Below are 13,018 nucleotides of genomic sequence, written 5' to 3'. Positions count from 1 at the left end.
AGTAATTGATGGGCCTACAACTACAATTCAACTTGTCAGGTTAGGTATGTAAACATGATTGCATATGATACACAAAAAATGCAAGATTTTGTTTGGCTTTATCACAATTAGTTTAGATGAAAGTCACATTCCTGCTTTTAACAAGTTCTGATTTCAATTAGGTATGCAGCAAATGAATTAATTATGCAGTTATTATTATTATTATTATTATTATTATTATCATTGTTGTATTGTAAAGCACCATGGTGCTGCAGCTTAGTACAGTGTGGAAAATAGGATATACATAACACAGGGACATAAAAATTAGTCAGAATAAATTCAGACGTGAGAACAAAAGGTAGAGAGAACCCTGCTCATGAGATAGCTTAGAATCTCCTGCTCCTGAGATAGCTTAGAATCTCCTGCTCCTGAGATAGCTTAGAATCTAATGGGAAAAGGGCATAGTGACAACATGAGTGGGTATAACTAAAAGTGGACAATTGTGAGGGTGTATCTGTGTGAGGAGTACAGGTAGAAGTAGGATAAGCTCTAACAAAGATTTGAAAGCTGTGTGAGTATTCGGGGTATAGCCGCCGGACCCTGCGGCATTGGTCTTTTAATGTCGGCATTTTGATTGGCGACATTTGAATATCACCAATCACACTGATGACATTGCCCACCTGTCTACACACTGCTAGTGTTGGCATTTAGCCTGCTGACATTTTCATGTCAAGCAGGTTAAGTGCCTTCATTTACAGGGTTGGAATAATGACTACCACCTCCAGATAAGGAGGTAGGTTATGAGAGAATAGTTAACAGTTTTGGTTGCACCTTTTTTTTCTATTTTTATATATTTTTTGATTTTCCTTTTATTGAAAATGGAACTGTAAGTCATTCCGTTCCACTGTGCACGTGTGAACCGGCAATGATAGGTCAGGCATGCTCAGAAGCATCTTGGACTGGCTGGCCGGGGATTTGAATATCACTCATTTGCCCCGAAGACAATTTCTTAAACAGTAGAGTAACAAGATTTTCTATCACTGGGATAAGAAAAAAATCTAGTTTAGTGTTAGATCATGGTAAATAGGCCCTTGTGTGTTGTCACACTAGATAGTGAAGATAGATTTAGGGGTATATTTACTAAACTGCAGGTTTGAAAGAGTGGAGATGTTGCCTATAGCAACCAATCAGATTCTAGTTATCATTCATTTAGTGCACTCTACAAAATGACAGCTAGAATCTGATTGGTTGCTATAGGCAACATCTTTAGTATGTAATTAATCATCCAATATTGGGCAGAATAACCCAACTGTAATACAAAGTAGAATATAAAGTCTCCTACATGTGAAAACAAGAAACACCACTGTGAAGAACTAGTTTGTAATTTGTAGCATAATTATTTGATACTGGTGAAATATTATATATAAATGGGTGTAATCGTTCTCAAATAGAGCTTAGAAGATTTTGCGGTTTGTAAATTACCTTTATAGAATGTCAATGACAAATGGTTTCTATTTATAAGCTATAAACGGGCTATGGTAAAATACATTATACCTTCAAGTACAGAATAAAAACTTGTCTGTCCCCCAGAATTTGGAAACACATTAAAATAATTTGTGAGTTTTAGTTATCGCGTATTATTTTTAGAAAAAGTATCTCTACTTAAGTAGAAAACTGTGAATGCTAAAGCTTTAAGAGATATCTCACTGAATGTTTTTCATTACATTGTGCAGAACTTATAAAGGAATATTTTTTATTTTCCATTAAAATTATTTTTTGGTATTCTTGCTCCCTTGCAATCCAAGTCAGTACTTCCATGGCTACAGCTCGATCAGAACTCCCTCAGTTGGTTTTATTTCTTGAAACACTAAGTAATTAATATGAGAACAAGTCTTCAAGAGGTTGTGCTAGAATGAGTTTTGTCATCAGCACTTACCTCAATGGGCCTGATTCATTAAGGAACTTTGGCAAGAATTTGAGTAAGTATTCTTACTTAAGTTTTCTGGACAAAACCATGTTGCAATGCAAGGGGTGTAAATTAGTTTATTATTTTGCACATAATTTAAATAATGGCTGTTTTTTTCATGTAGCACACAAATATCAACTTTAACTTTCAGTGTACAAATAAGATATCAAGTATGTGTGTGCTACATAAAAAAAACAGCCAGTATTTAATTTATGTGCAAAACAATAAACTAATTTGCACCCCTTGCATTGCAACATGGTTTTCTCCAGAAAACTTAAGTAGGAAAACTTACTCAATTTCTTCCTAAGTTCCTTAATGAATCAGGCTCAATGTGTCTTATATACAGTTGTCTGTGTGGCGGCGACTATTGAAAAAAATAAAAAGAAGCAATACAATAAAGACTATGGGGATTTTCAGGAAGCCTGATTGCCACAGAAAAGCCATAAATGGCCACTATTTATACAGCCCTGATTTATTTTATAGGACAGGCATTAAATTATAATTTTTCTAAATTATATAGAAATGTTGCAACAATTGGGAGTAAATATATTATTGCAGAAGAAATGCAGTCAGAACAGATTAACTTGCCTATAGGGATAGCTCTGACATTAGCAGAGAAGAGATTGTTAGTAAAATCTAATAGAATTTGACAATATCTTTTTATATTCTAAAACCCAAACAATTTGTGGCAGGAAAAGCCATAATTACAGAAGCTGTATTAATTATCCTCTCCTTCACTCTGTCCTCCTCCCCCGCTCCCACCTCGCCTAAAGCCATCCTCACCAGGCGCAACCTTGATGCCATTAACCCCATCTCTTTCTCCTCCTCTCTTGAAACTCTCCTATCACCGCTGCTCTCTATGGCCTGCCCTGATCAGGCGTCCTCTGTCTACAACAAATCCCTCACTACTGCCTTAGACGCTGTTGCCCCGGCCTCTTCTATCCGCCGCCGATGCCTTATTCCCCAGCCCTGGCACTCCAAACTTACCTCCTCTTTCTGCTATGCCCTGTCCCTTGCTAAACAATCCTACTTCAAGTCCCTCATTTCTTCTCAGTCCTCCAATCCCCGTCGCCTATTTGCCACCTTCAACTCCATCCTCTCTCCCCCCCCTCCCCCTCTCCCACCTTCCCTCTCCGCCTCTGACTTCTCCACCTTTTTCTCTTCCAAAATTGAGGCCATCAGACTGAACATTTCCTCCTCCAATCCCTCTCCCGCCACCACCATCGCTTCACCGCCCTCTATTAATCAGCTCTGGTGCTCCTTCACTCCTACATCTGGTGATGAAGTTTGCTCCCTTATTCTTTCCTCTCCACCCTCTACCTGTCCTCTTGATCCAATCCCCTCTCACCTCCTTCGCTCTCTTACTCCTACTGCTTGCTCTCACCTGGCTTACTTTTTCAACTTATCACTCTCCTCTGGCACAGTCCCCTCTTCATTCAAACACCCTCTCATCTCTCCTATCCTCAAGAAAGCCAATCTTGACCCCACCTCCCTTGCGAATTATCGCCCTATCTCTCTTCTCCCCTATGCCTCCAAATTACTCGAGCGGATTGTCTGCAGCCGCCTCACCAGACACCTCTCGGTCAACTCCCTCCTTGACCCCCTCAAATCTGGCTATCGCCCCCTCCACTCCACTGAAACTGCCTTGGCCAAAGTTACCAATGATCTCCTATCAGCCAAAGCCAAGGGTCACTTCTCCCTACTCATCCTCCTCGATCTCTCCGCGGCCTTTGACACTGTAGACCACCCCCTCCTGCTGCAAACTCTTCTCTCTCTCGGCCTTTCCGGTTCTGTCCATGCCTGGTTCACCTCATACCTTGCTAACCGCTCTTTCTCTGTATCCACGTCTGGTTCTTTCTCCACCCCCTCCCCTCTCCCTATTGGAGTCCCTCAAGGCTCTGTTCTGGGCCCTCTGCTATTTTCGCTCTACACTTCCTCCCTTGGAGCTCTCATCTCCTCTTTCGGTCTTCAGTATCACCTCTATGCTGATGACATTCAACTCTACATATCTTCTCCTGATCTTTCCTCCTCCCTCTTCTCTCGTGTATCTGACTGCCCCTCAGCCATCACCTCCTGGATGTCCTCGCGCTTTCTCAAAATTAACATCTCTAAAACTGAACTCATTGTCTTTCCCCCGCCTCGACTCCCTTCCCACTATGACATCTCTATCGTTGTTAACAACTCCACCATCTCCTCTGTCGGCCAACTCCGCTGCCTTGGAGTCACTCTTGACTCCTCTCTCTCTTTTTCCCCCCACATTCAATCCCTCGTCCAAGCCTGTCGCTTCCAACTCCGCAACATTGCCCGCAACCATCCCATCCTCTCTCAGGAAGCCACCAAAACTATCATACACGCACCCATCATCTCCCGCCTTGATTACTGCAACATCCTCCTTACTGGCCTCCCCCACTCCCACCTCGCACCCCTCCGCTCTATACTCAATGCGGCTGCAAGACTCATCTTCCTTTCACGCCGCTCCTCCTCTGCCTCCCCTCTCTGCCTTGCCTTACACTGGCTCCCTTTCCCCTACATAATCCTTTTCAAACTCCTTACCACCACGTACAAGGCTCTCTCTCAGTCTATAGCCCCTTACATCTCTAACCTCAACTCCATTCACACTCCTGCCCGCTCCCTACGCTCAGCTAATGACCGCCGCATCTCCTCCACTCTTATCACCACTTCCCACTCCAGAATCCAAGACTTCTCCCGTGCTGCCTCCTCCACTGGAACGACCTCCCTCGCTCCATCCATCTCTCTCCTAATCTGTGCTCCTTCAAACGAGCACTCAAAACTCACCTGTTCCTTAAAGCCTACCAACCTTCTACCTAACCCCGCATCTCCTCCAAACGTTCTACCCTCTCTCCTCCCGGTCCCTCTCCCCACACTTCAACTTCCTCCAATTGTGTCTGTTTCGTTCACACACCCTTAGGATGTAAGCTCGAATGAGCAGGGCCTTCTTCCCTCTTGTCTCCACACCTGTTCTTCTACTCCGCCTCTACTGCATTAACCTAACTGGAGTTTCTGAAGCATTGGTATTTTTGTTTATTGTTCTGTACTGTTATACCCTGTATAGTCTACTGTTTGCTTTGTGTACGGCGCTGCGGAAATCTTGTGGCGCCTAACAAATAAATGATAATAATAATAATAATTCTACAACATACATATTCAGGTTTTTAAGTAAACCGTTATACAGAATGCAACCAGCAGGGTGTTTTTTATTCTATTTATAAAATACAAGTTATGCTAATAAACTCCTGTAATTAATATTTGAATTAGTGATGTCATCAGTTATGTAATAGCGATTTAATCAGTTACAATAAGTGAAAAATACACCATCATATCAAAGTCAGTGAATATCAGTGAACAGTGATGTTATCAGTTCTAAACTGTTCATAATGATGTCATCAAGTATATTTGGGGATTTGATAAATCAGTGATTAATGGTATCCTTACTTCAGTACTTATTTGGAATAATGATAATGGATAATATTGATATCATAGTTGATCATAAGAATCTTTGTAGTCACCTTGCAGATTAATTTCCTACAAAAGTAAACTACAAAGACCATTTACCTTTGTAGAGCCATGGAATAATGTAGGACACATCTAATAATCTTATAATTATCACCATCGGGTACACATGCATGACTTGAGCTTCTAATAGTGGTAGTGGATTGGATATTTCCATCTGTAGAAGACGCTTCTAGAATTCTGTTAGCAATCCACTGTAAGCGCAAGAGACCTATATCTCGAAAATACATGTACCATACCGTATGCAGATATGACAAGAAATAAAACCAAGTGAGTTTATTTAAACTGTAAACTTCTGAGCACTATGAAAGCTATAGTAGTTATTCGTACATGTTATCATTTTATATATATTCATCTTGTGTCCATGATAATTACATATCTCTGTATTGTCCTCATTTTCAATGGCATGACAAAACTGCAATGATGAGATATAGTGTGAGGTGGTGGTCTCGTTAATTTCCTTAACCTTACTCCTCTCACGTGGTTTGAGTGCCTGAGCATGATGATAATCCTCCTGAACTGTGTGACTCTGGGAATGTTCCAACCCTGTGAAGATGTTGACTGTTCATCTGACCGGTGCCAAATTCTTCAAGTAAGTTTTTAAAATGTTATAATATGTAAGAAACCTTCTGGACACACATTAACTTGCCAAAGACAAACATCAACCTGTGCTATCATTTAAAGTGGGCAAAGTCATCCAAATAGAGATCCGTCATTGTTTATTCCAAGTGTTGTTTGTATGTTGTGATTGTTAAAAAATTAATGGTACCATATAATTGAAAATAATTTCTTGAGCATCTGGATAGGAGGCCATGATTGTTTGCATTGCTAGAATGCCAGTGGCAATAGGGAGGATATTCCAGAAAAAAATGTACAGACTATAATGTAAACACATTCAAAGAATTTCTAGAGCACATTACCAATAGTTTTTGATGTTGACAGCTAACTTCGAAAATTGTAGTCCATGTTGTCAGAGCCACTTGTAAGGTGGTCTCACGAGTTATGTTTGCCCAGTCAATATTAAGTAAGTTTTATAGAGTTTTTTGTGACGGCGGAGAGGTCATTGGGAAGGTGACTCTGCCCAGTCACAAACATCCTTTCCGCTATCACTTTCAGAGAACCCTGTACTGTATATATCTTCAAGGCCAACTAGGCTTCTGATGGTTATTTTAAACGAGACCTCAAAAAGAGTTCCATCAGCCAGGAGCCTTTTCTAACTTAGAAGATGTTCTGTATTGGAGAACATGGATGTCATCAGCCGCTTGTCCTTGGGCAGCTGTTGAATTCCAAACAGCTAAAGATGTAGAAAATTAAGCAAACAACGCCTGTCGGGGGCCACTTATTAGGTAACAGATTCTCCAAAGATGGAAAACCCCTTTAAATGTTTGCAATATGCCCTGACATATTGTTTTTTTTCTAACCGTAATAACCATAAATACATTAGAGACAAATTATTGCCATGTCTTTCTTTGTGTACTTTTTTAGCTATAAACTAATATGAGCTGTATGTGATCAGTTACCACCGATGGTTTTATTTTCTACTTGACTCCTAACCCAGATCTCCCTCTTGCATTAATGATATTAGGTATTTGATGACTTCATCTTTATATTCTTTGCAATGGAGATGGTGGTGAAGATGGTGGCCTTGGGGATTTTTGGCAAGAAATGCTACCTTGGAGATACGTGGAATAGGCTGGATTTCTTCATTGTAATGGCTGGGTAAGTAGATTTTTGAATCCCTCACAATGTTTTCAGTGGGTAGGTGTAAAGCTGTATGTGTCATAGCATTATCAAGAAATGGTTCAGTTTATAGAAACCATTAGAAGCTTAGCAGTGAAGATAATATTCCTAATATTCTCAAACAGCAACTGTGTTGGCTGGAGAGATGTCTACATTGCTGCATTGAAATGTAAATTTTAATAAGTAGGGCTGCTAGCATACCTAATATCTAATTTCTTGGTATACAACAGTAATTCATCATGATAATAACCATGTTGTGTTCTTCATATGCTAGATGTGGCAGCAAAGTGATTTACTGTGTTAGTGATAGAGAAAATCAGAAAAAAGTGAAATACATGTGATACATTTTCTTGGCTACCTGGTCAAATTTTCATTTCAAAGTTTACTCAGATTTCTTCATCAGAAATTGTAAATGATAGAAACTACAAGGTCTAATTTTACCTAATACATGTATGCGATCTATTATCTAGAATGCTCATTTTTTTGTGCAAGCATTTGTTCCCTGTAATTTGCAGTACCATAAAATAGTCTAAATTATATTTAAAAATTAGCATTGTCTTTACCCATAATGTCCCACCTTTCTTCTCATTAAATGATTAATCAGTGCTCCTCACAATGACTGCAGGAGGAAATGTTTTGTGGTCATGTATGCGTGTATGACATTACCAAGAACCTACATTTACTTTTTTTAATTCTGGAGTTAAAGTCTTTGCAAATGGCATCAGAGTTTAATATGTTTTATACTCTCTAAGGTTATTGTCTATTTCAAAAATATGCAGTGCTGGTATTGACATTTCTGAGATTATCTATCTATCTTTCTATGGTCTTACAATAAATGGTTATCAGTTTAAGAGAAAATAAACCTTCCTTAGCTTTGGGTATATTTTATCTCTTAATAATAATATTTGTTATTTACTTGGAAAATGTTGGTTTGGTAATAGCTGGTTATTTGCACCAGAACTCACCTTAAATTCCAAGAGATAGTCTGCAGCCTTCGTCAGTCCTGACAAAACTCTGTGTATTGAGTAGGCTGTGACAAGATTGGATAGATCTAGCCTTCTCAGATATGGACTGCCTCTTGGTGTAATGTTATTTCCTAGCGCCATGTCAGAACCTTCAAGGATTGGATTAAATAGAGGACTTGGCCGCTCTCTATCTCTGTTTACACAGTCACCTGTATCTGTCCAGACTTGTTCCTGCTCGTCCTATTACCTGTGCTTGAACCTGTGATAAGGCACACATCAGATTGTAGCTATAACCTCTAATTGCTGCTATTAATTGGATTTGGCCGCTTGTCTTGGGCACACATTATATCTGTGACTAATGGCGGAACTACCATTGGTGCAACAGGTGCCATGCACTGGGGCCCATGGAGATAATAGGGCCTGCTGCATGGCAGATGTAGAGGATCAGGGGCCCCAGTTCCCTTCTTCACGCCTCCCTGCACTGGGGCTCACAGCTCGCTAATTCCACCTCTTTCTGCGACATTATCCATAATAGAATTATATAAATTGTTTAGACCATTTTGGAATTTATTAATGTATCCATATGGGATGATGTTATTTATAAATAATGAAATTGCTTTTGATTTATTCTACTCTGACTTTGAGCCTGATAATCATGTTATAAATTTTCTACATGTATAATCATGTTTGTTTTATTGATGACTTAATTATATTTTTACAATTATTTGCATGATCTTTGCAATTTGCTCAATTGACCAGGTCTGCGGTTACATAAATTGCTGGTACTAGTATTAGTTAATATTGATTGAAGCTGACCATAATTATATGACAATATTAATATGTTACACTGATATATTTACATATGTATAAATCACTTGAATAAATTTCCGATATTTTTTTTTGTATTAACTGGGATTGAGAATGATGTTTTAGGGGTATATTTACTAAACTGCAGGTTTGAAAAAGTGATGTTGCCTATAGCAACCAATCAGATTCTAGTTATAATTTATTTAGTACATTCTACAAAATGACAGATAGACTCTGATTACTTGCTGTAGTTTAGTAAATATACCCCTTAGTTTGCTATTATTCCATCAAAATGTTTTTTACTTTATTTTGGTATTTATCAATTGACTTTAACACCCAATTAAAATGTCTCTTCAGTTATATTGGGATAGAGCAGTTTCCCTTCCTTGTAAACTTTATGTTCTTGGTATAGTTTTTACTGTTTTATGTGGGAAAAGCAACTAAAGTGCTTATTTTTACTGTTTTACTATTGGAATAAATGTTCCTGCAATATGGAGCAGCACATTTCACTGCAGTGACATTTTTCCACAGTGTTTATGGCTAGGTAATCTATGTGTACTGAACTAACTAATGATGTTTTCTATAGTTTCGGTAGCCTCTGTGTAGCCACAAAGGTGGAAGAAATAGTTCTGGTTGATCAGTGGGCAGTTTTGATTGGCTATCAACTATACACAGAGGTTACCATCATGATTTTCCATTGAAATCTGATCCATTCAACATGATTGCCTTAGGAACCACATACGTGTCCATCTAAGACCAAATTGATAGACTAATTTGTTACGTGTTTGGCTCGATTTACTGAACGGAACAAGAAGTACGACAAAAGGAGACCTAACTGCTGTACAAGGATCTCATTCTTAATCATCATTTGTACATTCTTTTTATTATTGTTTTTATTGTTGACACTCTGAAGCATAGCAATATAGAAGGAATCATTGATTGACATAGTATTTAGATGACTGTGTATAAAATAACATTATACAATCAATATCTGTTCTAAACTATGAAAGATAATTTTGTAAACACCATATGACAATAAGGTGGTAATCATATGTATCTGTGCATAGTATATATAGGTGAACGAGCATATATATGACACACATATGAGAACAATTTGAGCGTTTCAGGTAGAAGACAATGATATATGCCTAATGTGCTCCACTGCTGCCTTGCGGGAAGGTACCCCCGTTTTACCACAGAATAGAAGGGTCGTCAGCAACAATTCTCAATTCATACCATGAGGTTGAGAAGAAACATTTGTAAATCTGTGATTTAATATCCAGCTGTAACGAGTCGATGTAACTCTCCCACATTTCAAAGAAACCTCTAACATTAGACTCTCTAGAAAATGAAGCCTCAAATCCATCTTGAATATGTAAAACAGATTTTCTTTAAATAGATTGAAGAGGGGGGTCCCGAGTTGTGACCACACCTGCAAAATGGTCTTTCTGGCCGCTGTGCTGAGGGCCAGAGGGAGGAGTCTACTGCCTTTTGTCTCACGTTGACCCATGGGGAGGATGCCCAAAATGGCCCAATGAGGAGTAAAGAAGAGATAATTTACCAATTTATCGATGGTGAAATATGCGACTTTAATAAGCCAAAAGGCTGTAACCAGGGGGCAGCTTCACAAGCAATGGAATAACTCTGGATCCACTTTCTGATATCGGACACAGTGTTGAAAGGGTATTCAACCCATCATGATGCTGTGGTGAGGGGAAATCTATGATCTATGATAAATAATTAAAAAAAAATTGGTATACATGGATGCTGGTATCAAATGGCAGAAAGCATTCAGGTTCTTCAGAAGAGTGTCTGCTGTCAGGTCCGGGAATGAGCGTAACCATTGAGAAAGACCAGTTCCTCAGAATGATCAATGCGCTCTCAGATGAAATTATAGTGGAGAGTGAAATCAGCAAAAAATCTTTTATCTTTATACCATTTAAACATCTCAAATATTATATCATCCAGTACCAAAGAAATAGGGGTATGAGGTCGTCTCCGGCTCTCCTATCTTGGGAAGGCAAATCTGATAAAAAATGGTGTCATTTCCCAAACTAATGTATTTTATACAATGCCTACCACTCCTTCTCACCCAACAAGACACAAAACTGGTAAATTCACTTTTCTGTTCCTTTATCTGGAATAACAAGAGACCAATGATCAGCTTGATTAAATTGCAACAACCAAAAACTAATGGTGGGATAAATTTCCCAAATATCACACACTATAACAACTCAGCCCTACTCAGACACCTAAGAGATTGGTCACATGGCACAAATATTTATAAAAATACTTTGATGGAAAGCAACTTTCTTCCAAACATTAGTTTGGTCTCCTTCTTACATATGCAGGACCAGGACATTCCCCAAGATATAAGAGAAGCACTCTCTCTTATGGAATACACGCAAAATTTGGCATATTTTGAGACTTAAATTAAGTCTAAATTCTCATAACTCTCTTTTTCAAATACTCACACTCAACCCTGATTTTCAAAATGACTCATCTTCCTACCCCTTCGTGGCCTGGAGCGAACGGGGTATTACTAATATAGATTGCTGTTAGATATTCCAAATAAACAACCCCTTTCATATGCCCAGGTGGTAAAAAAAAATGATTCTTAGTCCCTTTACCTTTGCATATTCCCAGTTGCACCATTACAACCAGTGGCGCACGCAGGGGGGGGTTGCTGGTTCCCCAGAAACCCCTCCCCTCCGGGAACCAACGGTACTCCACAGCAGCCGCGGCGCTGTCAAAGAAGCGTCTGCGGCAGTGCTGTATTGTAGTATAATACAGCACTGCCGCGGATGCTTCTTGACAGCGCCGCGGCTGCTATAGAATTCAGACTCGCTGAAATGGAGCTGCTGCGCATACGCAGCAGCTCTCTCTCGCTCTATTTTTTTTTTCCCGGGGGGGGGGGGGGGGGGCGGAAACCCCCCCTTCTAAATCCTGCGTTCGCCTCTGACAACACTAACATAATTAGAGAATTCTCACCAGATGATTGGCAGAACTCGCTGGATTCCCTTTTGTCTCATAGCCCTCCTCAATGTAAAGCTATTTGTGCATTTTTTAACATTGATTACAGGAACCCACCATACATTTTTTCACTGCCCCCTTTAAAGAAATGTATAACACTTTAATGGGACATGGTAGCAGGATTGTAGAAGGGAGAGTGCAAAGCTGACATGCAATTAGTATACAGTGTTTGTTGTTTATAGGCGGGTAAAGGAAGAGTTAACCTGGAGAGACTTAAAGATGACAGTAAGGAATCTAAATGCAATTTCATAGCAGATGGGAAGTCAGAGGAGGAGGGTAATATTTTTATTTCTCCCTTCTCAATCACCTCTGGAAATCAGCTTTTCATACCAAATTAAATAACAAACAAAATAGCGGTTCTACGATTTATGCCAAATTAACCAGTTTGTGCTCTGGGTGCAGGATATTGTATGTTAGTTAACCATTTGGCTGCCGGTGTTAACAATAACACAAGCTAGGATGCGTAAGGGGTTATTGTGTTCTGCAGTGTTGATCTAAGAATATTTTTTATCCGTCTCACATAAGGCGCTGTGAATGGAATAGTACACAAAGATCGCGTTCTCTCGGTGTCTCTCTGCTCTAGTTCTCCCTATCTTTTCTCTCACCTGTGTAATTTCAGAATTTCATGCCGGGAAGGAAGATGCAGGAAGGGGCAGTGAGGATTGTGATAAACAGAAATTTAATGATGAGAGTCAAAGGAATACAGAGAAAAACAAATCACTGTGTCAGCAAACAAATACCATGCATATGTAGAGGAGATACATACATAGTGCTACTGTGGAAACACTGGCAGCCTTTTACAGCCAAGGATTTGTATAGTAAATATCATAGAAATTCCTGCACTACACACAAATGAACTATTACTGTTACATGTATTATTACATTATCTGCAGCAGATTATTACCTAGAAAATTACAGAAACTCCTCCCCTTGCAATTGTGTACACCCAACTTCTGGAATGATTTAAGATGGACATTCATAGAAGATAGAGCTAAAC

The 13,018-nt window shown here is 39.3% G+C and overlaps 1 protein-coding gene across 1 annotated transcript in view; it reads left to right on the top strand.

The window, feature by feature from the left end:
* Window positions 1-13,018, top strand: part of CACNA1I (calcium voltage-gated channel subunit alpha1 I) — a 565,240-nt gene that overhangs the window by 219,347 nt on the left and 332,875 nt on the right. The window contains exons 3-4 of the mRNA XM_075183011.1: window positions 5,957-6,068; window positions 7,062-7,195. Coding sequence (XP_075039112.1) covers window positions 5,957-6,068; window positions 7,062-7,195 — 246 coding nt within the window. The remainder of the gene's footprint in view (window positions 1-5,956; window positions 6,069-7,061; window positions 7,196-13,018) is intronic.

This window comes from Mixophyes fleayi, chromosome 8 (assembly GCF_038048845.1).
Source record: "Mixophyes fleayi isolate aMixFle1 chromosome 8, aMixFle1.hap1, whole genome shotgun sequence".
In the NCBI taxonomy this organism is placed as follows: Eukaryota; Metazoa; Chordata; class Amphibia; order Anura; family Limnodynastidae; genus Mixophyes; species Mixophyes fleayi.
The sequence above is the reverse complement of the archived record's forward strand: the minus strand, read 5'-3'. Positions and strand labels throughout refer to the sequence as shown.